We start from the raw sequence: 27166 nt of genomic DNA, 5'->3' as shown, positions 1-27166 counted from the left end.
CTTTTTGGAATCCAGATGTATGGAGCAGAATTCATTCACTAGGAACAGAAGTGCACAGCAACAGAGACACAGACACCCAACAATCCATCCACATTTCCCAGTGCTACCCTACAAAGCCCTCCAGTTGAATAAGCATTTCAAAAATGTACCTGCTCTGAACTGCTCAATACAAGATCTGAATTTCCATCATTGAATGCTAATATATAACATTCATTTTGGTTGGTTTTTTTTTTTTTTTTTTTTTTTTTTTTTTTTTTAATACAGTACAGCTTTTTACTCCAGAATTTGTTAGCAGCTGTTTAGCCTAGGAGTCATTTGGAAAGGACAGACTTCAGAGAAGAGAAGGAATAAAGAAAAGGCTAAAATAAAGATTTATGCCAGACTAAGTGCAAGGTGGCTTTCTGTTGTAAGAGCAAAGCATACAGGAACTAGCTACTTATTTGGGTGGGGAGATGGAGATAACAAGAAGGGAGGACACTGAAAGGTAGGTAGGAGGCAGCCTAAATGCAGAGGCAGATGAAGCAAATACACAGCACCTTTAAAAACCACTATGGTACAGCATGTACCATAAGCTGTAATATCTTAAAGCTTCTTATTGTCACTGTGAAGGGCATATTAAATCCATCTCTCAGATCAGAAGACTCAGGCTTACAGGTATGAACAGCTCTGAGGTGCCTTCAGTCAGTTGTTTACCTAATGTGAAATGAAGAAATGTGAACTGAAGTATGGCAAGTTCCTCCCATGCTCTAAGTGGTAAAAACAAAGGCAGTTAAAGTACTCCACAGATTCTAATTGTTCTGCTAAATTACCTAGAGAAAATAAGAATAATTTTAAAAAGCAAGGCAAATTATATTTACCAGAGAGTTTCACTTTGAAATGAACATTAAAAAAAATAAAGAACTCTATCAGAAGCTATTATTTCTATGTTTAAATTTTCTTTGTAATATGTTATTTTTTTCCTGTTTTCTGCTTCCTGGCTCTACCTGCTGGGATCGATACCTCAGTCATCAGAGCTGACTACTTTACAAGGCTTCAGTTACTCATCATAGGATTTCCTGTGTTACACAGAGAAGCTCTGCAATAGTCAACTGACTCCAGGTTAGCCGTGGTGGAAACAGCCTGCAATCACAAGTGAAACGTGTTGTAATGTTTTAGAGAGACTTCACAAGAAACCAATAACTCATGACAGTCACAGAATTCATTAGCACCAACTCCCCTGAGTGCTCCTGCCTTGGATGGTGTTGGGTTTGTCAGCTCCTGCCTCTTCCACTAATAATTAAGGGGAAGTTGATGAGTTTTACACATTCTCAGCCTATAAAGCTATGTGTGATTCCATAGCTACAGAAGCTTTAGAAAATCCACAAAGCTGAGTCTTGGGAAAGCCTGCAAAGACCACATTTCTTTGGGTAGGTATCATTATTGTACTTCCCCTTCCCATCATTACTATAACTATTAGAAATATGCTGAAAATCAAGAAGAGAATGAATTTTAGAATGCATAAATGGAGGCGTGCTGATGAGAAAATGGGAAGAATTAACCCAGCCATTGTCAATTCTGTTCTCATCAAGTGCTACATTAACCAATTAAACTCCAGCAACACCAAGTTCAATGAATAAAGAATCATTTTGTGAGCTCTGAGTAGCTGTTTCATAACAATAAAGAACCACATGAGGCTCATAATTCTCATTACAATGTCAAACTCCACACTGTGTTCATTTTCTCTGGTTTAGTGGAATCTCATCAACCTTTAGTTAGTGCAAGGCTGTTCTCATCAATAGGTAAAGACTTTGTGGAAGCTGGGCTTTGGGGATCAGTTTGCTTAAAAACAAAAATATGGCAATAGCAAAACACATCAAACACCCACCTCTCTACTGCCAGAGAGTGAAGATACAAGGTACTCATTTCACGCAGTGGATTCAAATGAAATAAAATCATTCTTTTGACATTTACCACCTCAAAAACAACTGGGAAAAAACCTACTGAAAACCTCACTGACTGTTTTGTAACAACTTGAGAATCAGACACTGACCATAGATATTCCTACCCATTCTGTGGTACAGGAATGGCTGGCCAGACTGGAAATAGCTGAAATATATGGAATATAAGGCACCAAGCATCATCACACAATTGTCAACATAAACATCCCCAGAAGGACCAAGCAGCTCTCAGACCATGGGATTTCCTGGATTCTGGAAAAACATGGACATTGTGCTAACAGGACAAGGAGGACTGGAGGTGCAAACAGCACAGAGCTAGAACATGCTCTAAGTTCACATGCTGAGTATACTCTAACAGTATAGCATACTAGGAGATTAAAACATTAGGATATTATTTTGAAACATTGATTCACCAACATCTCTTTAACAACAGAAAGGCTGTAATGCAGAACTGAAAGATTTTTGTTCAGATTGTGACAGCTGTACAACAGATTCTGTAGATAACTGCCAGGGTATAACAACAAAAAGCAAATGAACAAAAAACTCCAAACTGCCCCTTTGTAAATTTATTTTTAAATAAAAAGACAATAAAGCAATTTCCCTCCTACTCTATCAGGTCTATCAAGGTTTCAAAACAGAGGTGGCATGTGTGAGGTGTTTTGGTTTTGATTAAAGCTGATTAATTACTGACTCACTGAATAGAAGAGGTCTTGTGTCAAAACACTGTCAGCAAGATCTCATAGAGGTAGCAGCAGACAGACATGTGCTCTTTGGTATAAGGCTTTCCTAATCTGATTACACCAATAGCAGGTGTTTAATTGCCTTTGGTCACCTTTAAAAGTTTCATTTACAGCCAATGAAGTACTAGGTACCTTTAAGAATTTTTTCTTCTTGATTAAAGGTTCTTTAGAAAGCACAGAAATTGCCTCCTCTGAGGGTTCAAATATAAGAAATCATCAAGAATGCTGAAATACAAGATTCAGAGCTGATATCCATGTGGGAATTTATTTCAAGATAGTTTGACTGATGGCACAGATATCAGAAAGAAGCACTTAGTTAAACTGTGCTGTTCTTATGGCAAAACAAAGCCAAATCCCCACAGGCTGTGCTATAATATCACACTGCAGGGAAACATTTCTAGAGCTAATAACCACAAACACCACTGGGCTGCCCCAGCTGTGCTGCAGAGCCCTGTGGAGAACATCTGATGAGCTTAGGACAAACTGAGCTCTGGCCATGGGCAGCTGGGTTTGGCCTCAATACTCTGCAGTCCAACATTTTAACTACTTATGTCCTAAATGTGTGCTCTGTGGAAGGGAAAGGCTCCAAATCAGCAAATCTCATCACAGAAAAGGTTCCAATGATCTCCCTATTTCACAAACCTTGGCACAAATTTATGACGTTGCTTCATCCCACACATCCTTACCTTCACAAGCCAATGTTGTGCAAATCAGCTGTCAGTGTTGCTTTGATTTAAATACTGTGCTAATGATACTAAAGACTGATTCAGTTTTCAGACTGGAATTCCACTTTAAAAGCCAAGGCACAAAATGTTTGGCAACTGTAAATTTTGAATCATGTAGAAAACGTAATTCTAGTAAGAAGAACACAAACCAGAACAATTACTTCACCAGACAACTGCCACCAACTGTTACCAATCCCTCACCAATACATATGTATTCATAATGCCTCTACACTGAACTGCAAACAAGAATTACAGTGAATATCAAACTCTGAGGGTTAAATGCTAAAAAGCTTTTGCCAGCAGCAACAGTGGCTTCAATCTACAAATGTACCCTCAAGTGTCTGGAGACACCTTCGTGTACATTCAGGCTTGCACTGATTTTAAACACAGAGCAAATATACTCTCACTTAAACAAAAATTAAAGCATGAATGTGTCAGTGTATTCCCCTATGAAACGGAGTTTATAAAAAAATGTGGATTTGGGTATTTTTCTTCTCAGAGAAGTGTATATATGCTTTGATGACAAATGCAAGTAACCCCTCATCACTAAAATTTAACACTACAACAGGAATGTCCATCCAAAATGAATCCACTACAAACCACAAAGGCCTTCAAATCAAGGCCCCTCTGAATAATAATTTTTCCTTATTAGTGAAAAGCTCATAGTATTAATCACTTCCATATAGTTTGGATCCCACCTCTTGTAAAGGGTACAAAGAAAGCATACAAGTGTTGTGAATAATATCATTAGCAAAAGAAGGGTGGAGAAAATTGCATTACCTTGCATTGCAACATTAATAAACATTTAATTTCTGCATATGAACTGAGCACTCAGTCTCCTGTGAAGACACCTTAGATGCACTTGAAAACAGGGCTTAACCCAGTTTTATAGCATTCACTCCTGTTTTGAAGTGAAATGGCATCTGTTTATACACCTTTAGCAATTGTAGGAATGTTTTTTATTTCTCCTGTTTTAATACCAGCACTGTTTTGGGGGGTTGTATTGTATGATTTTTTCAACTTGGAACTGCCACCTGGAATTGAGCAACCTCTAAAGCTTCGTTTTTTCCACTCTCTGCTGATCACAACCATGGTCGCGGTAAGTGAAATTTCTTAACCTGGGGATTCCGCTTTTGCTTAGGTAGTCTATTTGGGAGCAGGAGGAAAATGGCTTACTTAAGGGGGGAAAAAAAAAGAAAAAAGCAATTAATGCTCCTGAAGCCTGTAAGCATTGATATATGAATCCAAAACATGGTAAATGAACTCACAAAACTAGCATGACTAATCTTAAAAGCTTCTTTAGATTTTTCAGTCAAACTGTAGCCCCTTTATGCTGGGAAACTGTTTCATATGAAAATTTAAAACAAATACCTAGATGTATCCTGTACATATTGAACTGCATGTACATAGAATAATGCTGTCTGTTCAGAAACAAGCCAACATTACTCCCCTTCTTCCAAATTCTTTCTTTTCAACAGGGAAAGATTTTGGAGAAGCTGGGGATCTGCAATGATTTAACCATACTGCGAGCAGTGCTCGATGGGATACCTCCACGGAGAGATTCCAAACTGCTTATCAAAGATCTGACAGTAGATGAGGTACCCTTGAGGATTTATCAGCCCAAAAGCCCACCCACTGGCAAAAGAAGAGGAATTCTGTATTTTCATGGAGGCGCTGGCACATTTGGGAGCATTAGTAAGAAATGGGCAAGTTTTATTTTTCAAGTCAAATCCAAACCTTTACATTTTTGCCTTCAGGCATGTGTCAGTCAATGTCTGCCCTGTCCTTCTCAGTGTCATCAGTCTTTGCTCAGCACAAACTGGAAAGTATTTGTGGAATGAATAGTCCCGTGTTAAAGGGAGCCCCATCTCTGCTTCTTTTGGGCAAGAGACCTGTGATCCAGAAATCCCTCACCCTGCTCTCAGCTCTCAGTGAGGGATGCTGCTCTACTAGGACTACCCTATCTTACATAAAAGATATAATATGGGTCCAAGGAAAGATTTAAATACATTTTAAAAAATCTGTAAATAAATTCCCATTCATGCAAACAATGAATCCAAATGAAGGAAAATATAAATAACGAAGGAGCAATTTGGGGAAGTTTGATTTTTGTGGTGACATGGCAGAGGATACTTGATTTCTTTTCCAGAAAAGGAGACAACCCTTGTCTCAGCAGCTGGGAGTTCAGCTCCCTGAGTGCTCCAGATCTCCTTCTGAGCAGCTAAGGCTCCGAGTGCCTTCTCTGCAAGCCAAGGCCCCTAACATGGAAATCTGAACTTCATTCCGGGGGTCAGGCAGTGCAGTTTGAGGGGTTTGAATCCTTTACTGTTTCAAAGGGTAGGTCTGCACTATACTGGGCAGACTTGAATTTCCTGGCATCCTTCAGCCCTGTGCAGGAATCATGACACAACTCTGGTGCCACGGGCTCCCCTCTGCACTGGGGCACAGATAACCTACCCTGCTGTACTCAGAGCACAGGAGCCTGGGTGGAGTGTCAGGCTCATGCCTAGAGCTAGTCTCGGTGACAGTGAGGACTCCAGGCATGGCAGGCACTCCGTGATCTAAGTGACTGGTGAATTCCTCTCACTGGAAGGGAAAAACACACCACAAGTTGCACAGTGAGTCCCTGTTCACGTGGCATGGCTTGATGTAACAGCTGTACCTGTACACAGAGAGTGGGACCTGACCTTTGGCTTCAATTCCTTTTGATGTTTGATAGCAGGAAAACAACATGATGACAAGCTTTCAGAAGGCCTTTGGGAATCTGCAGCCTGGAAGCCTGAAGTCTGCAACCAGCAGATTCTACACTGAAAAGAATCAGTGGACAGATAACTGTGGCTTATCCCTCAAATGGATGTCATACTTCTCAAATCCTAGAATCCTTGAATAGTTTGGGTGGAAGGGACCTTAAGTCTCATTCTAAGTCCCCACCATGTGCAGGGACACCTTCTGCTATTCCAGGCTGCTCCAAGCCCTGTCCTACCTGGCCTTGAACATCTCCAGGAATGGGGCAGCCACAGCTGCTCTGGGCATCCTGTGCCAGGGCCTCACAACCCTCACAGGAAAGAACTTCTTCCTAATATCTAATCTAAGCACACTCTTTATCAGTTTCATCAATTTAAGTTTTTTAAGTCAGCAAATACATGAATGAAGGAGACTGAGTTGCTAAAACCCACTTTGATTTCCAGAAGAGTCTCCTAAAGAGGCTACACACCCATGACACAAGAGGGAAGGTCTTTCATTTGGATTACAGCTGATTGAAAGACAGAAAAAGATGGGTCATGGGAAGTTCCTGTGAGATTCCCATAAGGAGATCTGTACTGGGAGCAGTGCTAATCAATTGATTCAATCAATTTATTCAAACAGAAAAGATGGTGCAAGGAGATGTGGTATTAAATCCTCTGAGGGTCATAAATGGATGGCTGAAAAACTGCAGAATGTCTTTATGACAGCAGAGGATCAGACCATAAAATGACAGGAGAAATGGCATGTAGAGAAGTCAAACAGATGAACAGAGCATTCTGGCCTTATAAATGAAGCAATGGACTCCAAGCAGGAGCAGGAAGGAGATTTTGGGACTATGGTAGGAAGTTACCTGAAATTGTTGACATAGTGCACAGTAGCAGTCAAAAAGCAAACAAAATGCTAGCAATTATTACTATGAAAGGAAAGACAAAACAGGAAATTTTATAATGCCACTGTAATAAATCCATGGTGTCTCTAAATACAGTATAGTGCTTATAGTTCTGTTTCCCACTCCTCAAAAATCATAAAGCACTACTGGAAGACTTGGAGAGGCTGCCTAGGTGAGAAAAGTGCTTCTGTGCAGAGAATATGTGAATGAACTGTGACTCTTCAGGCTGCAAAAGGTGCATTAAGACAGATACACCAAGTGACTACAAAATCATCAGACGCAAGAGAAGTTAAACAGGGAAGGATTTATCCACCATTTCTTACAGTACAAGAATTCCACCATGTGGAAGCAGTGAATGCCAGGTACTAAAGGAGCAGCTAGAAATGGCTCTAACCACCTTTGTAAGCAAGTGAGAGAACTCCTCCTTGCACAAAGCTGTTATGGTTAAGGTTGAAATCATGGGCTTAACAAGTGCTTTGGGTAATTCACACAAGAAATGCTAATCAAGGGCATTAGGTATAAAGACAGCTTCTGTCTCAAAGGAGGGCCCTGAGACTCAAATTCCTGTATGCTCCTTATTCCTCTTTGTCCTCAGCTTACACTCTCCTTAGACACCTTTTGTTGACCACCAAGTGAGATGTGAGACCATACCAGACAGATTTCTGGGTTTCCCCAGTATCACCATCCTTACATGCTTGTGTGATGCCCTGAGAGCCACTGGCCAACAGAAACTGCATTCATGTGTAAAGACCACATTCCATAGCACGAGTTCCTTATCAGCTTCGTCTTGCAGTGCCTTCCACGTAGCAAGTGTTCAGGGATCTGTATTTTCATTTCAAAAGGATATTTGATTTTCAAATCATCATTTCTGCTAAACTTTCTCTCTAGGAGCCTTTGAAAGAGTATGCCGCCATATGGCCAAAAAATGCAACTCAGTGGTTGTGTCTGTGGGGTAAGTCCTATTTTGCCATAGAAGTATTTATGGGAATACAGCTCTCAGTTGAAACTCTTCTGAAAAATATGCTGAAAATATTTACTGTTTTAGATTGCATCCCTATTTTTCACTTAAGCCTTTCATTTAATTTAGAAATGTGCTTATAGGCAAAGTGTTCTAAAATAGCTGTAGCATCATTAGTTTGGCCTTCCAATCTACATTAGTTAAACCCAAATATAATCTTTAAAATTAAGAAAAAAGTCTGCATAACTAACACAGCAACTGAAAACACCACAAATTGAATGTTTGTAACTCCACTGACAATAACCACAGTCTCTGACATTTCAGGTACCGTCTGGCTCCTGAACATCCCTACCCAGGGCAGTATTTTGACTGTCTCAATGCCACCTTATACTTCATGAGGAATTTAGAAGAGTATCACGTGGATCCTGGTCTCATCATCATTAGTGGTGACAGCTGTGGAGCTAATTTTGCTACAGTTATTTGCCAAATACTGCTGAATGATAGAGATCTGCCAAAAGTACGTGCTCAGGTCCTACTTTACCCAGGACTCCAGGGGCTGGATTTCCACTTGCCCTCGTACCAGCAGAACGCTTTTGTCCCCATGTTGCCCCGGAAGATGGTCATCTACTTCTGTTTTCGTTACCTTAACAAAAAACCCACATTTTGGAAAGATGTTCTACAAAACTGCCATGTTCCTGATAGTATGAGACACAAGTATAAAAAATGGGTAAGTGCTGACCTTATTCCTGATGAATTTAAGGTTAGAGGCTACGTACCACCAAAACCCGCATCATATAAACCTGAAGTCCATGAAGCTGTCAAAGAAATTTTAGCAATGACGTTTTCCCCACTTTTAGCTGAAGATTCCATTATTTGCCAGCTCCCTGAGTCCTACATTGTGACCTGTGAGTTTGATGTGTTGAGGGATGATGGTCTGTTATACAAGAAGAGACTAGAGGACAATGGTGTTCAAGTGACCTGGTATCACTGCAAGAATGGCTTCCATGGAATTTTAGCATTTTTTGGCTATGGGGTTTTTTCCTTTTTATCTGGAAATAAGATAATGGACAGTATTGTGAATTATATAAACAGTTTATAGAGTATTTTTCAGAAGAAAGATGCAAGTAATGCAGTATCTCTATGAATTTATACTTAGCAAGGGATATAAACACCTTTGATTTATGGTTTGGATTTTGACTGCATTTTGTAGTTTCTGATTTCTACTTCTGTAGTGACTCTCAAGCAAATGTTAAGATTATTTCAACTGCCACCATTCTAGAAAATATTCTTGCAAAAACACACCAATAAAACCAACATGAAAATGGCAAGGTGCCTAGCACATCCTGTTTCACTAAAACTACAGCAATTCCAGTATCTTTGCATGGCTGGCACACACTGAAGGCAAGAGACAAGAATCTCCACGAAGATGCTTCAACAGCCCAGAAATGCTGAAGACAACAACTGAGGTCTGCTTCAGCCCTTGTGACAGACAGGAGGTGTTGATGGAATCAGATGGAGAACTCAGCTACTATGATGTCTTACAGCAGACACTGAAATTGCAGCCATGAATTTAATTTCCAGGTTTGGTCTTTACAAAAACTACACTGCTCCAGAAATAGGGAAGTCAAAAGGAAGGCTCCTGTCTGGAGCAGAAATCCTAAACTGGCACTAGCATGAGTTTGATTTTGCTTGGGATCTGAGAAATGATGTTTCATTTTGGAACTTCATTCTCAAACTGGAATCTCTGAACTTCAATGAGTGTGTGGATGTCAGAGAAGTGCAGAGGTGAGACTTTTCCATAACCCTTTTTTTCTTTCAAGATTATCTTATGCTCAAGGCTACCTGTTCTGCTGTGTTGATAAAAATCTGAAAACCATGTAAAGAAGGCAGAGAAGCACAATTTTATCTATATTATCACTGTAATGCTATGGTGATTCTGTGATGCTTTCAACAACAACAAAATAAAAAACTAGCACTGCAAATATTCCTGTTATAAGAGTGAGAGTTACATTTGCTAAACACATACTGACTGATGAACCCAACAGAAACCTCCCTCCTGTGGTGAAAGGAACAACACAACACAGGCAAGCAGAAACCACAATCCTGCTGCTTTTACCTGGTCACATCTGTGCTGTGGTCAGTAATTAACCTACCAAACCACTGGATATAACCACACAACTGTGAAAACACAAGACAAACTGAAAGTCCACAAACACCTCTGGATAGACTATTTTTTTTTTTCAAATCTGGGCTTTTGCTGATTTTTGAAACAAGATTTCCTTCTACTTCAGAATATTTTATGATGACCATGTGCCCTATTAAAAACACTCAACTTCCCACTAGAGGAACAATATGAAATTGAATTTTTATAAAGTTTTGTAACTAAAATGACACGGTACTTTCCTCCCCATCACTTATAATTTGACTTTACAACAACAACAACAACCACCAAACAAAAAAAAACCAATCCCCCCATTACTACCTAATATGGTTAGATTTTTTTACCTCTTTTCTTTCCCCATGAATTTGAAATTTTAATGTTCTGACATCCTAGTTGTTTGAAGAGTTGCAGACTTAGAGTCACAAACAATTAATTTGCATCATTTAAAGTACACCTTCTCTACATTAGCACAGTCCTACTCCTCAGCAAGAACAAGATAAAGCAGTTTGATTCAGAACTCTTTCATCACTGGTTATCTTAAGTCATTCTCAGCTGTATTTGTTGCACATAGAGTCACTGAAAGTTACCTGCAACAGGGTCACCTAATCATGAATCTAAAGTCAACCTCCTATGGCTTTTTAAAAGCATGTTCTTCTGTTAGAAGAGAGCACAAATACTAAAAAGAACTGAGATTTGGGTAATGACAGAATTTTCTAAGTGCACCTTTCCAAAGAGCATTGATGACAATGCCTTTGGCCCTTTTGAGTGACAGTCATCACGTGCAGGTTCCCACTCCTGAGGAAACTCTTCAGATGGGTGTTTTATAGTGCCACAAACTCAAAGCACACAAATGCCCTCCATCCATATTCCACCTCCAACTGATTTAATGCTGATGCTGTTCATTCATAACACTCTTCTCCCAGCTAAGCCCTGGTTTCTTGCAAAAATTCCAAAATGCTTCTGGCATAGATCTACCAAATCAAGGACTTTGACCAACTAATCTTTTGTGAGATAACAGGAACAGGGGGAAAGAAAGTGGGAGAGGGAAAGATACCTGCTAATGTATTTGTGAAAGGGAGGAGAAGGGTTTTTACTGGAGCAAACAAAGAACAAGAAGATTAACAAAGAATCAGGAAGTAACAAGACAAATATATATTGGAAAGTCAAATCAAAGACATGTCAGATCACTGCAGTTCAGCAAAATGGCAGTTGTACTCACAGTGCTGGTGTTATTCGTAGCTGGTTTTCTGGCTGCAATTATATTGTTGGTCATAGGGGCAATTAATTTTGATTTTTCCAACTCAGAAATTCCTCCTGGAGTGAATCAGCCTGCAAAGCTTCGAATCATTCATATAATTTTAATATGCACAGCTGTGGTGGTAAGTGAACCTGGTGTGATTTTGGGGGGAAACAGAGAACCTGGAGATTTTAAACTTACTGTGCTAGAAGCCTGCATGGAATTATGAGAGGAGACCAGGGCATTGCTGTCATGCTGCATGTTTTTTTAAGCTGAGTGTTGCTAAAGAAACTTTTGCCAGACTTCTGACACTGCACTGTTCTAATCCAGTCCTGCCCAGCTCTATCTGAGGCGGTACCTAAATGCTGCCTTAACACAAGTGTGTGAAAGTCTGACTGTGCTTCTGCCCTGACTCGAGCTGACCTAGCAATGATTTGATTTATAATGTTTATCCATGTTGGATCATTTGTATTTCCATTCTTGGCTCAGACTATACCAGATGTCTCTGGACAGTGCTTTCAAGCTTTTCGTGGGCATGGGGATGAGAATTCTGGATTTATTTTGAATATGAGGTGAAAGGCTGAACATTTCAGAATTGGCCTTGGGAAGGAAAAGTTTCTGTTACACAAGTGACAAAATTGGGTAACGTTGCCCAAGAGGAGCTTGGGGAGAAGAAGGAATTCTTCTGAATTCTTCTGAATTCTTCTTCAGAAGGAATTCTTCTGCCCAAAGCACATTTATATGACCCCTGCAGCAACTAAGCAGGATTTTCTGATGGGAATGAGGGGCCCAACCTCTCCAGGTGAAGCAGCTTGTAAAATGTGTGGGAAGGTGATCAGTCTCCAAGAGCAGCACTCAACATCTGGTGAGCTCTGCTGACAGAGGAGCTCACTGAATCACAGGTATTTCTATGTAATCATAGGTGATGCTCTGATGAGACATGGCATTAGATAGGAGGTAACAGAGGTTGTGCATATATTTACTAAAATAATTTAATGGAATATCTGCAAAGAGATACAAGCTATTTAAAATTTAAAAAAGAAAACAAAGAGAAAAAGATATCTGTCAGAAATATTCTAGATTATGGCCAACTATAGTAAAGAATTATATATATATATATATATTCTCATGCTTTGGCTGTGCAGAAGTTGTAATTAGGAAGAGATTACATCACTTAAGCAGCTGGAAAAGCCAGTTCTCTTTTAATCATCAATCCACTGCCCACCATAAACCAGCATTGTTTGCTGCAATGTAAGCAACACAGGGGGAAAGAAAACAAACAAGTTGAATGTAAAAGTTAAAATATCCTTGGTATTGTTCCATTCCTGCTTGGAAAATAGCAAATACAAAAGAATAAGTTGTTTTATTATACAACTGGAGACACTAAAACTAGTTTCTATAAAAAATTAAAATCAATACATTGCAAAATGTCTTAGTTTCTTCAAGAAATCTTTCCTCAAGATCAGGCATGGAGAGTATTATAAATATCTGGAATTCCTGTGAAAAAAATGGCCTTTTGTAGATAAGTATGTTGAGAATTATGACACTATTGACAATCCATGCAAATGTGGCTGTCTAATGAGAAATATTAATAACAGAATCTTGAGTATTATGAAATTGATCCAAATATTCCTAAGGACCAAAGTACTGACTGGCATGGCTGAACAATGCATTTCAATACAGAGGATATGCCTTTTCCTTTATTTATGCAAATTTATGTTGGAGCACTAGCTCTGATTTGTATTCATTTTCTGGTACCTGGCATGAATATCCCTATAGCACAGAGAATGAACAGAAGTTCATTCCTCCTAAATATGTCAAGGTCTTCTTGTCAGTGCATGGCGCACCTCAGTGAGACTTAGGAAATGGATCAAAAATTATCAATAATTATCAAACATATTCTTAACTTAGTCAACTTTACTTTGGACAAGTGTCTGTACCATGACAATCATCACCAGAATGATCATCTTTTGCTACGTTTCCACATCACTTGTGGGGAAGGATAGAATAACACTGAAAACCAAACTTCTTGGCTTTCAATGTTAGGTAAAGGACCTGCTGAGGATGCAGAGGATTCTATCTCACCAGTCTGTTAATGTTGCATTGTTTGGGGTTCTGTTCTTCATTCATGTAACTCTCTCATAACCCCTCCTGATGCTGCTGTAACTTGTTCAGTTTTCTCCTATACCTGTCCAACTACTCCATCAGCTTATTACTGCCCTAAAAATGCATTGCTTAGGCACCGTGAGTTTACTGTCCACACAGTTCCTTTCCTCTGGAAAATACAGGGTCTCTTGAGTGAGCTCTCTGTTCTCTTTGCCTTTGAACAGGGACAGATTTTGGAAAACTTGGGCATCTGCACTCAGCTGAGCTTTGTGCGGTACATGCAAGGAAGAAAGAGTCTGAGGGCGGACCCAAAGCTCTTCATCGAGGATCTGTGGTTTGAGAAAGTGCCTGTAAGGATTTACCAGCCTAAGGCTCCATCTGCCAGCCAAAGGAGAGGAGTTATGTTTTTTCATGGAGGAGGATGGGTATTTGGAAGTCTTGGTAAGATATCTACCAGAAATATTTCAGTTAAAGACATACATACTTCATAAATTGTAAAGTTATTTCTTTCTTGATCTGTAGCAGCTGCAAATTCTGAATATAACCACAGGTTCAATGTTGTAGTTCTTGCTGCCAGAAGAAGGCATCTGCTGTGGATCACATGATTTTTCTTACAGAACAATGATACAAGGGGAAAAAATACTGAAATAGGAGGATGAGGAGGTACAAAAGAACTGAGGAGCTTTGTAGGAAGCAGCAGGGAAAAGTAGAGAGCATTTCCTTCTTGCAATTCTTTGATTTCTTCAATAGATAACATCTCTTCTCTGCAGAGAAAATGCACCCCAGCCGAAACCCAAACCCCACAAATCTCTTTCAGAGACCCACGAAGAGCTGTGCCGCTTTATTGCCAGAGAAAGTGAATCTGTGGTTGTATCTGTGGGGTGAGTCTTTGCTCATGCTGATTCTGAGAGATTACTTCCTCTAGTGTAAATATCACCTCCTGTCCCCTCAATCACAGCAACAATCTTCCTCAGAGAAATGTCTCTGTGGGACTTCTCAAGTATGTGATTTGCAACTTCCATTTGCTGTTGCTTGGAGACACTGAAGACTCACTTGGGCTGTTATCACTGTCTGATTACATCACAAATTACACTTTGGGATATCTAGCTGGAAAATGAAGTTTTGAACGAATATTTTCAATTTCCAAACTCAAAACTGATTGTAAACAGATAGTAAGCTATATGATCTCCTTAGCAGTTATTCAAGGAAAGCCTGTTTGATGCTTTGAGAAGCACAGTGTGAATGACAAGCTAATATATTATCAAAATACTGGCATAATGGCTCAGATTACAAGGATGTGCAACATAACTTTATGTAACAAAGATATAAACCAGAAGTCATTTGTGTCCAGCCTATGAAAAACTGAAGCAGAAAGTAACTAAATGACTGTCAATAAAACCTACATTTAGTAGGCAGCTGAGCACTCCTGTGTTGTTAATGACCTAAGAGACATCATAAACAGATGATATCATAACAAAATAATCTGCACCACCTAATCTTATTGATGGTAACCCTGTGGAGACAATTAAAACTCTGCAGAAATCAGGGTGTTCCTGGTTGCACAAACCAGGACTTTAGCAGTACATTTAAAGCTCGTATTTCCTTCTCTTACACCTGTCTCTGTGTCCCAGGTACCGTTTAGCCCCTGAGCACAAATACCCCGCGGCGTACGAAGACTGCCTGAACGCCACCCAGCACTTCCTGCAGCACCTGCAGCACTACGGCGTGGATCCTGCCCGGGTCACTGTCTGCGGGGACAGTGCTGGGGGCAACCTGGCAGCTGCTGTGAGCCAGACCCTGGCAGGCAGCTCAGACCTCCCCAGGCTCCGTGCTCAGATCCTCATCTACCCAGGCCTTCAGGCCCTGGACTTCAATTTACCATCCTACCAACAAAATCGGGGAGTCCCTCTGCTATTCCGGGAACGTGCTGCTTTCTACATGTTGCAGTATCTAAATGGAAATGCAACAAAACTGGAAGAGGTCTTGGAAGGTTCCCATATTTCTGCAGATATTAAATTAAAGTATCAAAAGTGGGTGACTGCAGACAACATCCCTGAGGAATTCAAGGTCAGAGGCTACAAACCACGTGTGCTACTCGACTGCACAAGTGAAGTTTTTGAGACAGTGAAGAGATTCTGTGAGCCCAGCCTGTGCCCACTGCTGGCTGAAGACACCATTATCCAGCAGCTGCCAGAATCTTTCATCCTGACCTGCGAGTACGACGTGCTGCGGGACGATGGCTTGCTGTACAAGAAGAGGCTGGAGGACAATGGGGTTCGAGTGACCTGGTACCACCTTGAGGATGGATTCCATGGAATCCTAAATTCCTTTAATAGTGACTGGTTCTCATTTCCAGCTGGGAAAAGGGGCCTTGACAACATTGTGAATTTTCTAAGAAGCTTATAGCAACGTTTTTCTTTGTTTCTGTAAGAACTGCCAAATCTCTGTGGTCTTTTATGCTTCTAAATTCCATATAAGAAATTCATATACAACAATTTGTTAATAAGCATTTATGCCAGTGTGATCACCATAAAATACATTTCAAGAATAGTTTCTTTTAGTGCTGTTTGAAGTAGTCCATGTGCAGTCTGCCTATTTTAATTATCTGTTTGGACTAGACACTTGTCCAGTACAAGTGCTGCTCTCTCAGTACATATAAAAGATGCAGTAAAATTTTAAGCCAACATCTGGTCTGACCTGTTTTATTCAATTACAGCTGACGATTTCATGCTTCCTAGAAGTGTGTGCTTTGGCAAAGGAGAAAGACACTGACTCCACAGTGCTATCATGCACAGCCTGTACTCTCTGCTACACGTAGCACCTGAGTTTAAGAGTTGAAATCTGGAGATGTCTGTTGGCTAGGTAACCAGTACTTTATACTCACAAAAATGAAGTCACATTAGTTAACTTGACATTTAGAAATGTAACTGTTTCCAACAGAAATTGACAGCTTTGTTTAAATTACAGTGGGGAAAATGCTTTAAGTGTTTTCTCGTGTTTATCAAACCTATGTGTATGCTGAAAAACTTGTTCTTGTGCTTGAATAGATTCCTGGAATCACAGAATGACTTGGGCTGGAAGGAACTTTAAAGCTCATCTCATTCCAAAACCCTGCCATGGGCAGCCAAGGTTGCTTCAAGCCTCAAATAATCTAACAACAAAATAGGACTGATGCATTTACTTTTGCAGAGCCTGTTACTTCCCTTTTGCCCCCAACCCTCTCTTCCCATTTTCTTTTCTAAATGTCCCTGTTAAAGGTATGTATCCCAAACCATGGAAAGCATGCCCACAATGCAGGAAGCCAATGTCCTGGCTGCGGATCAGTTGCAAGGGATAATTTAATCTGCTGGGTCTCTGTCATAGACTAGAACTTCATGCAGGAATCAGCTTCAGTCTCTGAGCACTCACTGCTATCATCCACAATCCAAGAGTTCCTTATTTAATACCAGACCCTTTATCAGTCCCACAATTACCATAAAGATAAACAGGAAATTAAACACATTGACTCTTCTCCAATGTGATAACTGCTGGCACATTGCACAACATTTCCAAGGACTTTAAAGAGAGCAACACCTGAGAGATAGATCTCTTGCAACTGGGACTGCTCCAGGCCTTGCTGTTACCTCAAAAAGCCAATTCAAAGATAGCTGTGAAGACACATCACCTCTGGATACGAGAAATGGCATTTTTTTATCTACTGCCAGTGATACTGCTGGTGATTTTTGTTGCTTCATTCATATCTGCAATCATAAGAACAATTCAAACTGAGTATGCCAATTGCAGCATCCCTCCTGGAGTGAGCAATCCCGGAAAACTTCGACTTATTGTTGCTGTTTTTATTGTTACATCTACTCTGGTGAGTAACTCTGCTGCAACTTCTGCAAGAAACGTTGTTAGATGTTAATTTTGTTCTACCAGTAGAACCAGAATTCTGGTGTAAATACCAGAATCCTGCCAGCTCTATCAAGGCTTAAATGATGGCTTGTCTCTTCTGGGGGCTGACTTGAGAGGACGGTGTTTGGAAAATCATTTCTGTTAGATCTCAGCCAGATTTCCCCTATTACATAAGGATTAAGTCAACCATTAGAGCCCAAGCTTTATCAGCTGAGCTTCTCTAATTAAATTTAAAATTAAATATTTATAAAAAGTGAGATTGCTTTGACTTCCACTTTAGCTAAGCACACATGATGGTTTTAGGCCATTCTTGGGGCTTTCCAGCAACATGGGAGGCTGGGTAATGGGAGTACCAGTAATGGGAGACTGGATGCTTTTTAAGAAGACTAAAACAGAAACCTCAGAAACCTTAGAGAGATGAGAGATATTTGGGAGCACTGGCAAGGCCTCCCTCACCAGGAGCCCCGTGACTAATTGCCCATCACTCTCCAGGAGCCCTGTCACCAACCACCCTTCTCTCTCCAGGAGCCCTGTCACCAACCACCCTTCTCTCTCCAGAAGCCCCTTCACCAATTGCCCATCACTCTCCAGGAGCCCCTTTACCAATTGCCCATCACTCTCCAGGAGCCCCTTTACCAATTGCCCATCACCCTCCAGGAGCCCCTTCACCAACTCCCCTCATCAGGTGTCCCTTCAATGAGCATCCCTCACCAGCTGTCCTTCTCCAGGTGCCCCCTCACCAGCTACCCCTCACCATTTGCCCCTCACCAGCTGCTGCTCTCCAATTGCCCCTCACCAGCTGCCCCTCACCAGCTGCCCCTCATGCAGGTCTCCCTTCTCCTGGTGCCCCTCACCAGCTGCCCCTCACACTGTTCTCCCTTCACCCTCACCGGCTGCCCCTCACACGGTTCTCCCTTCACCCTCACCGGCTGCCCCTCACACGGTTCTCCCTTCACCCTCACCGGGTGCCCCCTCAGGGCTGTCGGTGCGCCGTCTCCCCCCAGCTCACCCCGGTTGTCCTCCCTCTCCCAACAGGGCAGGATTTTTGAGAAGATGGAGCTGTGCAGCAGCCTGGCCGTCAAGCGCCTGGTGTTCTCCGGCTGGAGGCCGGGCCCGGCTCCGGGGGTGCGGCAGGAGGACGGGCGGCTCGGCCGGGTTCCCGTGCGGCTGTACCGGCCCCGCGGGCCCTCGCCGCGGCCGCTGCCCGCCGTGCTGCTGTTCCACGGCGGCGGCTGGATCTGCTGCAGCCTCGGTACGGCCCCGGGCCGGCTCTGCCGCCGCCACAGCTCCCCGGCACCGTCCCTGTCGCGTTAGCCGGGCGGGCGTTGCTTTAGCATCCACCGTGTGTATGTGGCCGGCAGAATCCCGGCCTCCACACAGACGCTGATCCAAAACTTTTTCACCTGTTTTAGCAAACAAAGAAATTAATGCCCATTTGTTCTAATTTTCATAAATTGGTATTCTATTCTCTTTAGTCTTTTTAGTGTATTTTTCCTCTGGTAGGGGCTTTACAACATTCTTTTGTTAGCTGCTTCTTTGTATTCTGATTTCTACAAAATGTCCTTGTAGTCCATAAATTCTGTCCTTCTTGTATCCAGTTTCAACAATACACATGCTCTCCCAGGCCATGTTCTTTGAAGCATATCAGGGTTAGTTTGGCAAAACTTTTAAAAGTTCCAGTGATTTTCCCAATCAAGTCAACAAGAATAGTCTGTGTAAAGAAAGTCAGCTACATGCTAACTCTATGTGGAGGCCGGAATTCTGTCGGCCACATACACACAGTGTATGCCTAAACGTGATTTAAGACTAGCACACTGCTTATAATTAATATACTGGTTATGATTAATTATAACAATTAATTAAAAAATAACTAGAAATGTTAGATAATCTCCAGCCACTGGACTGGGCTTTCCCCTCCAGCGCTGTGAAGGGAGGCGGCCACGGGGAGAGGGATGAGGGGAGCTGGACCGTCTGTGGGCAGTAAAACATCCTTGGATGTGTTTCAGATTCCCATGAGAGGATCTGCCAGTACATTGCCAAGGAAAGCGGCTCGCTGGTGGTGTCTGTGGGGTGAGTTACAGCCAGCTGCCCCAGAGAAGCCTTTTTGCCTCTTGTTGCCTCTCAGCACTGCAGGGATGCGCAGCTGGTGGGAATGCTCCTCTTCAGGACCTGGACACCATGATCTTCATGAGTCCCTTCCAACTCAGGATTTTCTATGATTTTCCCAGGATCCCAGGTCTCCAGACAGAATTTCAAAGGGGCTGTTTGTTTTTCATTTCTCTCCCTGCTCCATCAGCTAACAGTGCAGACACAGCCCACAGTAAGGTCCATGTGTGTCCCAACACAGAGCTATAAACCAAGGAATGCTTTCCAGAAGAGAGTTCCAATGTGTTGAGAAATGACTAATAAACCAACTTGGAAGGTGACGATTCACTGAACCATTTAAATAGGTGTAATTACCTTGTGAACTTCAAGGAGCTTTCTAACAGTGAGAATCAAATGCTAGTAAGTAATAATACCACTAATTAGTACTATTAATACCAGTAACACTAAAAAATATAACTGTCCCAGTTATATAAATAAAGAAAAAAATTTATAAAAATGAAATATCCTAAGCAACAGTGAGGAGCAGATTGATTAAATTAGTTAATCCACAAAGCAGAAGCAGTCTACACTAGAAGAGAAAAATGAAGTTACATCACTTAATATGTGATTAGGACTGCTCTTGGAATCTCCCAGCCACGCTATGTTCTTGCAACCCCATCCTATAGCTCTGACTTCTCTGTGATTACTCATTGGACAAATACCAGTTTAGTGGATAAAAATACCTTCATGAGGTTTTTTTTTCTGAGGGAAAAATTAGTCCAACACGGGGAGAACCAGATGCTGTAGAAATTCTGTATTTACACTTATGACATTTCCTTCTGTTACTTTTGCTGTCTCTGTCTGTGTCCCAGGTACCGTTTAGCCCCTGAGCACAAATACCCCGCGGCGTACGAAGACTGCCTGAACGCCACCCAGCACTTCCTGCAGCACCTGCAGCACTACGGCGTGGATCCTGCCCGGGTCACTGTCTGCGGGGACAGTGCTGGGGGCAACCTGGCAGCTGCTGTGAGCCAGACCCTGGCAGGCAGCTCAGACCTCCCCAGACTCCGTGCTCAGATCCTCATCTACCCAGGCCTTCAGGCCCTGGACTTCAATTTACCATCCTACCAACAAAATCGGGGAGTCCCTCTGCTATTCCGGGAACGTGCAGTTTACTATTCTTTGCAGTACGTTCAAGGGGACACATCAAATCTGGAAGAGGTCTTGGAAGGTTCCCATATTCCTCCAGACATGAGGATGAAGTATCAAAAGTGGGTGAATGCAGACAACATCCCTGAGGAATTCAAGGTCAGAGGCTACGAACCGCACAAGCCCTGTGAATTCAAGCCTGAAGTTTTTGAGAAAGTGAAAAGAATCCGTGAGCCCAGCCTGTGCCCACTGTTCGCTGAGGACACCATTATCCAGCAGCTGCCAGAATCTTTCATCCTGACCTGCGAGTACGACGTGCTGCGGGACGATGGCTTGCTGTTCAAGAAGAGGCTGGAGGACAATGGGGTTCGAGTGACCTGGTACCACCTTGAGGATGGATTCCATGGAATCATAAACCTATTTGATTATTGTGGTTTGTCATTTCCAGCTGGGAAAAGGGGATTGGACCGGGTTGTTGAATTTATAAAAGGCCTGTAAAAAGAACTCTCCCTCATTATGCGTCTCCCACTAATGACTCGGCTTAGGCTCTCACACTTCAGGTATTGCTGCTCTGCAGAGAATGTGACACCTTTTGATGTGTAAAATACTATGTCTAAGATCCATGAACTTCAAATTAACACAGATCTTTTCCTTGTGAGACTTCTGACAGTTCAGTCTTTTGACAGTACAATTTTCTTAATGTGCTGTGGTTTTTTTTTTCAAATTGTCATCTGATTGATTCCTTGTCTTTAATTACTGATTTACTTCTATACAAATAATCTGTGTGGAATGATTTGGATTAAATGTTGTTCACTTCAGCCAGTTCATTTGTGATGTCCATTTGATAAGCTCCAAAGCATGACTTAATTTATCTTAAAAGTATAAGCTAGGTAGATAGTGAGGGAGGGAAAACTCTGGACAAATAAGCAGAGATCAAGATCTCAGTGAGGAGATTGAGCAAATATTCCATGGCTGCAAAAGTAGCAGTGCAAGGCCAGAGTTGATGGGGCACACCTAGCTGGAGGCAAGTAAGGGCTGCTCTGATTTTGAAATAATTGTAGCTCCACAAAGTCCTTTTTAATTTCGGAAAGTCTTCAGTATGCCCACAGAGGGTAGGATATAGTGTTGAGATGAAATGCTGACATCAGGATTTAGAAAGGCAGGAAGGATCTGTGAACTGGGCTCTTGGTCTGTGTGTACTGAAAGGTACAGCTTAAAGAGGGAATATGAAGGAAAATGTTTTCATGTTCTTCCAAAGGGTGTCCCCCAGTATGAACTTTTGCAGAATCTGTGCTGTGATTCTGTGCTAGAATCTGTCAATTTTGCTTTCTCCATTGCTTGAGTTTTATTTACAGGATGAGACAGTGTTTTCCGACATGATGCTTCATTACACCCTGCTGATGAAAGCAAAGAACAGCAGTGAGCGCACTCAGAACGGCCTGACTGAGGACATGAAAATCACAGAATTGCTAGGGTTGGGAATGATCTCTAGAGATCATCCAGTGCAATCCCCCACCAAGGCAGGGTCACCTGGAGCAGGTGACGCAGGAGCACATCCAGGTGTGCTTCGAACATCTCCAGAGAGGGAAACACACACGGTGCCCACACCCTCCGTGGGCACTGTCCCAGTGCTCCGTCACCCTCAACGTAAAGAAGTTCCTCCGCATGCTGAGATGAAACTTGAGTTTTAGTATATGCCCATTGCTCCTCGTCCTAAGGAAACCCTGAGGAAAAAAGGGAAAAACATCCTACACTGCTGAGAAAAACACAACTATTTACAAAAACAAATGCTGGCTTCTCTTAGATTTCCCCGCGCAAGGGCAGCCCTGACTGAGCACGGGCAGCCAGCCCTTGCTTTCACCTCCCGCCGGCAGCGGCGGGCAGAGAAGCGCGGAGCGGCGGGCAGCGGCGGCGGGCCGGCCGGGGCCGCGGGGGCCGTGCGGCGGCGGGGCGGCGGGAGGCGGCGCCGGGCCCGTGCGTTCCCCGGTACCGCGCGCAGGTCACGCCGGGCCTCCTTGAACCGAGATTACCCGGCCGGCGCCTCCGGCCGCTCCGTGCGGCTCCCCCCGGCCGCCCGCACCATGACCCCTGCGCCGGCTTTGCGGAGCGGCCGCACTCGGCCCGTGACGGGGCCGCGGCTCTGCCGAGCGCTGCCGGGGGAGCCCCGCGGGGCCGCGGCCGGGCCATGGCGCTGCTGCCCGCGCTGCTGCTGCTGCTCCTGCCCCTGGCGGCGCTGGCGGCGGCCGCGGTGCTGCTCGGCCTGCCCGGCTACGACATCCCGCCCGGGGTGAACCAGCCGGTCAAGCTGCGCCTGGTGCTGACCGTGCTGCTCGGCACCGCCGCGCTGGTGAGTGGCGGGGCGGGGGGCGAGGGGGCGTTCGGGGCGACCGGCGGGCTGGGGGGGCAGCGTTTGCACCAACACGGGCAGCCGGGGGCAGGATCCGCGTGTCCCCGCTGTTCCCGTGGGATGCTGGCGGTGCCGCATCATGGGGAGAGCATGCGGGGAGCCCCTCCTGTCGGCTTCTGCCCCGGGGTATCCCCCGATCCGGACACCGCAAGGGCACCCGCGATGCGGACACCGCCCCCGATACCCCTCGATCCAGGATGCTGCCCCGGGCATCCCCCGGTAGAGAATGCTGTCCCAGACACCCCCCGGTCGAGAATGCTGTCCTAGACACCCCCTGGTTGAGAATGCTGTCCCGAGCATCCCCCCGTCGAGAATGCTGTCCCGAGCATCCCCCGGTCGAGAATGCTGCCCCGGGCACTCCCGGCCGGGCTGCCGCGGACAGCTCTGCCCATGTCGCGGGCAATCGCCGTTCCCGGTTCAGAGCCGTGCCTGGGGCGGGTTAGCGGAGATTGCGACCGGCTGATGGCAGCCTGGTCGGGGCTGGGCTGGTGTTTTGCGTGATAACTGCCCGCACCTTCAGGCGAAATCACCTTGCACAAACCAAGCTGCAGCTCTTCAGCTGCTCCTGCCACGGCTGACATTTATGGCACGCAATCCGGTTAGGGCTGCTTTACTTAATCCCTGGACTCTCTTTGGCAGCGTTGCATAAACGGCATTAAAGCCCTCGTCAGCTCTGCACCTCTCACTTGCTGTCTTTGAATTTCTTAAAATCTTCAGTTTTGTCATTTCTTTAGCCAGAAACATCACCCCTGCTATCACACAGATTTTGTTTTCCTCCACACAGATTCTTAAACCATTTATATCCTCTTTAAATTAAATTTACTGATGAAGCTGCCCAGCAATCCTAAACCCCACTAGCAGGTGACAAGACAGACTCACTGGGCATTAAAAAGAGGGATCTTGTTCAGCCACTGACTGGTAACTGTTTGATTCCCAGCTTCTTGTTTCACTTATTACATCAGATTTATATTCTAGCTTGCAAGAGCATTGGGGAAGGAAGGAACTTCATTTTGCTCAGTAGCTCTGTTTTGTGAATAAAAAGCTGTAACTAACTCACACATTACAGCTCAGCACTTTAGGTTTGCAAATTCACTGAGTTTTGTGGTCTAATTCATTAATACTAGTTTCAACTATGAAGAACTGTTTCTACATAAGGTATTTTGTTGTTCTTATCAAGTATAAATGAAACAAGAATGACCACAGATACGTGCAGGACAATGCTGGTGATTAAAATATGTACTCCAAGACAGCCACTTTGGCTGATCTTTATAAAATTTCTGATGTGACGTTACAATGACATTGGATTGGAGTAGCGCAAGTAAATTTTTCTACCGACTGCAGGATGTGAGAACTTGGGAAAATTGTTTCATTTCCAAATCAGAGGTCTGTGTTTCTTTAAAATGTCCTCCAAATAAGTTTGATGTAAGTACAATGCAGAGTTTTTATACCTTAATGTCTTCTACCTTTAACAGGGAAGGATTTTGGAGAAGACTGGGCTTTGCAGCCAAATCACTTTTGGCCGATACGTGCGACAGGGGCGGAAACTAGGGTTGGATCCAAAGCTCTTTATCCAGGATCTGCAGTTTAACGAAGTACCTGTGAGGGTTTATCAGCCTAAAGCTACCTCGGATGGGCCAAGGAGAGGCATCCTCTTCTTCCATGGAGGAGGCTGGGTATTTGGAAGCCTTGGTAAGATATTTCCTGGAGGAACTGTGTGGTGTAGAAAGAATATTCACACCTTTTTAGAAGATTGAAATAAGATGTGGCTTCAGCATGTGATTTGAGATGAAGCTTGAAGCCTGTTTGGAGCAGACATTTCTTAGGCTGTCTCAAAGCTGAGGGCAATAGTGAAGCACTAACCACAATATTTCTTTTGCAGATACCTATGAAAAGGTGTGTCGCTACCTCTCCAGGGAGAGTGACTCAGTAGTTGTGTCTGTGCAGTAAGTGAACACTACCCAGTTCTGTAATTGGGAGATTATTGTTGCTGTGGGACCACAGCAGAGCTGTGCTGGTGTTGGAGATGTTCTTTTTTGGCACAGGAATTTCTATGGGATTCAGTCAAGTTCATAAAGAGAAAAATAGTGATAAAGAAGATTTCGCAGCCCTTAACTATTCATGCCCAGAGATACTCCGAAAAGATACAAATGGAAATATTTGGCACACTAAGTAAGTGTACAAAAGCCAATTAAAAACTTAGGTGAAAAAAGTCTTCCTTGTGCTGATCATATGGACATGTAATAAGATGCTCCAAGCAATTGGGAACTATGGGAAAAGAGAATAATCACACTGAAATCCTCCCATTTTACATATAAGAAGCAGAGGCACAAAATTATTAAATAATCTTGTCAGAAGTACAGAGAGAGTTTTCACCGTCACTAAGAATGTTCAATTCATTGTTCAGATCATTAATCAGAGACAATCCTACTTCAGTGAGTCCTTGTGGCTGAACTCACCATTTACAGTTTATCTGTAATCCCACCCGGAGGAGCAGCTGTTTGGAGGCACTGAAGCTCCTAACCTAGAGCCAAGCCACCCCAAAATGACAGAGCTGAAGAGCAGCGTATGAGACCATTTCCTGGTTACTACTACTGACATTTCCTTCTTGTCTCTGTGTCCCAGGTACCGTTTAGCCCCTGAGCACAAATACCCCGCGGCGTACGAAGACTGCCTGAACGCCACCCAGCACTTCCTGCAGCACCTGCAGCACTACGGCGTGGATCCTGCCCGGGTCACTGTCTGCGGGGACAGTGCTGGGGGCAACCTGGCAGCTGCTGTGAGCCAGACCCTGGCAGGCAGCTCAGACCTCCCCAGGCTCCGTGCTCAGATCCTCATCTACCCAGGCCTTCAGGCCCTGGACTTCAATTTACCATCCTACCATCAAAATCGGGGAGTTCCTCTGCTATTCCGGGAACGTGCTGCTTTCTTTGCTTTGCTGTACCTCAATGGGGATGCACTGCACATGCAAGAGGTCTTGGAGGGCTCTCATATTCCTCCAGACATGAGGCTGAAATATAGGAAGTGGGTGAGTCCAGACAACATCCCTGAGGAGTTCAAGGTCAGGGGTGTGAAGCCACTTAGGCCCACTGATTTTATAGCTGAAGTTTATGAGACAGTGAAGAGATTCTGCGAGCCCAACCTGTGCCCACTGCTGGCTGAAGACTCTGTTGTTCACCAGCTGCCAGAATCTTTCATCCTGACCTGCGAGTACGACGTGCTGCGGGACGATGGCTTGCTGTACAAGAAGAGGCTGGAGGACAATGGGGTTCGAGTGACCTGGTACCACCTTGAGGATGGATTCCATGGAATCATAAGCCTATATGATTATTGTGGCTTCTCATTTCCATCTGGGAAAAGGGGATTGGACAGGGTTGTTAACTTCTTAAAAAGCTTATAGTAAACATCTTAGATTCCATGAGTCTGTTCATGCCTCAGCCTAGGGAAATATCTTTTTAGGATATTTAATATCAGGTTATGATTAGTGAATCAGGGGCAGCCATTAACAATGATAAACAAGGCTCATCAGAACCTCATTCCAGCTGTTAGTTGGGACATGGAATATGCAAACCTTATGCAAGCTTGTACCATGCTGCAAGCCCTTATCTTTAGCTCTGCTAGTACAGAACGGTTCTTTGAATGGGCATCCTGGTTTGTTCCAGTTGTTTAAAAAAATATATATATCTGTGTGAAGAGAAGCTGTGTGTTAGCAGGTGTGTGTGGTGTGAGAATAAAACCCAGCTGACGTTAGTGGGTTATGAGCCACTGACAATAAAATAATAAATATGATGACAATTAGGAAATATGACGCTGTGTCAAGCGTGGTCTCTGTCACTGTGGGCACAACAAACAAATGGTTCCATGGCCAACATCACCCGTGTTTCTCGGCACACAGGCAGAACTGGAGCCCCTTTCTGCCCCAGTTTTTGTACTGGACTACTGGGTAATGTTTCACCCACATAACTTGAAGGACAGTTCCATCGACCAGGGACAGGAGTGCTGGTGGCACAAACAAATATGATTGCATCATAAAAAGATAGGCAGGGTTGGTGAAAAATTTGGCTCAAAAATACTCAACTATAGCTCTTTTTGGAAACTGACTGGAGAAGAGGACAAAGGAAAGATGAGGAGAGAAA

At 43.5% G+C, this 27166-nt stretch overlaps 4 protein-coding genes across 4 annotated transcripts; all 4 read left to right on the top strand.

Annotated features, from left to right (window-relative positions):
• Positions 1–4492: 4492 nt before the first annotated feature.
• LOC119710733 (arylacetamide deacetylase-like 4) lies at positions 4493–9093 on the top strand. The gene is made up of 4 exons (XM_038160120.1): positions 4493–4501; positions 4881–5097; positions 7925–7988; positions 8319–9093. Exons 1-4 carry the CDS (start codon positions 4493–4495, stop codon positions 9091–9093), a joined length of 1065 nt encoding a protein of 354 aa, XP_038016048.1.
• Positions 9094–11357: 2264 nt separating this feature from the next.
• LOC119710731 (arylacetamide deacetylase-like 4) lies at positions 11358–15904 on the top strand. The gene is made up of 4 exons (XM_038160119.1): positions 11358–11534; positions 13723–13939; positions 14316–14379; positions 15130–15904. Exons 1-4 carry the CDS (start codon positions 11358–11360, stop codon positions 15902–15904), a joined length of 1233 nt encoding a protein of 410 aa, XP_038016047.1.
• A 1273-nt stretch (positions 15905–17177) lies between these two features.
• Positions 17178–21124, top strand: LOC119710549 (arylacetamide deacetylase-like 4). Its single transcript, XM_038159765.1, has 4 exons — positions 17178–17354; positions 18428–18644; positions 19399–19462; positions 20350–21124. Exons 1-4 carry the CDS (start codon positions 17178–17180, stop codon positions 21122–21124), a joined length of 1233 nt encoding a protein of 410 aa, XP_038015693.1.
• A 1407-nt stretch (positions 21125–22531) lies between these two features.
• On the top strand, positions 22532–26838 carry LOC119710546 (arylacetamide deacetylase-like 4). The gene is made up of 4 exons (XM_038159757.1): positions 22532–22973; positions 24506–24722; positions 24913–24976; positions 25656–26838. The coding sequence occupies exons 1-4, from the start codon at positions 22812–22814 to the stop codon at positions 26428–26430; spliced, it is 1218 nt and encodes a 405-aa protein (XP_038015685.1). The 5' UTR covers positions 22532–22811; the 3' UTR covers positions 26431–26838.
• The last annotated feature ends 328 nt before the right edge of the window (positions 26839–27166 follow it).

The sequence above is a fragment of the Motacilla alba genome, chromosome 21 (assembly GCF_015832195.1).
Source record: "Motacilla alba alba isolate MOTALB_02 chromosome 21, Motacilla_alba_V1.0_pri, whole genome shotgun sequence".
In the NCBI taxonomy this organism is placed as follows: Eukaryota; Metazoa; Chordata; class Aves; order Passeriformes; family Motacillidae; genus Motacilla; species Motacilla alba.
This window is presented reverse-complemented; position numbering and strand designations above follow the sequence as displayed.

Excerpts from the sequence above, each read along its gene's own strand:
- LOC119710549 (XM_038159765.1), top strand. The coding sequence starts at position 17,178 with ATGGCATTTTTTTATCTACTGCCAGTGATACTGCTGGTGATTTTTGTT. Across the intron at positions 18,645-19,398 it reads CTGGATCTGCTGCAGCCTCG|ATTCCCATGAGAGGATCTGC; the intron begins GTACGGCCCCGG and ends GATGTGTTTCAG. Across the intron at positions 19,463-20,349 it reads TCGCTGGTGGTGTCTGTGGG|GTACCGTTTAGCCCCTGAGC; the intron begins GTGAGTTACAGC and ends TCTGTGTCCCAG.
- LOC119710731 (XM_038160119.1), top strand. The coding sequence starts at position 11,358 with ATGGCAGTTGTACTCACAGTGCTGGTGTTATTCGTAGCTGGTTTTCTG. Across the intron at positions 11,535-13,722 it reads TAATATGCACAGCTGTGGTG|GGACAGATTTTGGAAAACTT; the intron begins GTAAGTGAACCT and ends GCCTTTGAACAG. Across the intron at positions 14,380-15,129 it reads TCTGTGGTTGTATCTGTGGG|GTACCGTTTAGCCCCTGAGC; the intron begins GTGAGTCTTTGC and ends TCTGTGTCCCAG.
- LOC119710733 (XM_038160120.1), top strand. Across the intron at positions 5,098-7,924 it reads TGGCACATTTGGGAGCATTA|GAGCCTTTGAAAGAGTATGC; the intron begins GTAAGAAATGGG and ends CTTTCTCTCTAG. Across the intron at positions 7,989-8,318 it reads TCAGTGGTTGTGTCTGTGGG|GTACCGTCTGGCTCCTGAAC; the intron begins GTAAGTCCTATT and ends CTGACATTTCAG.
- LOC119710546 (XM_038159757.1), top strand. The coding sequence starts at position 22,812 with ATGGCGCTGCTGCCCGCGCTGCTGCTGCTGCTCCTGCCCCTGGCGGCG. Across the intron at positions 22,974-24,505 it reads TGCTCGGCACCGCCGCGCTG|GGAAGGATTTTGGAGAAGAC; the intron begins GTGAGTGGCGGG and ends TACCTTTAACAG. Across the intron at positions 24,723-24,912 it reads CTGGGTATTTGGAAGCCTTG|ATACCTATGAAAAGGTGTGT; the intron begins GTAAGATATTTC and ends TTTCTTTTGCAG.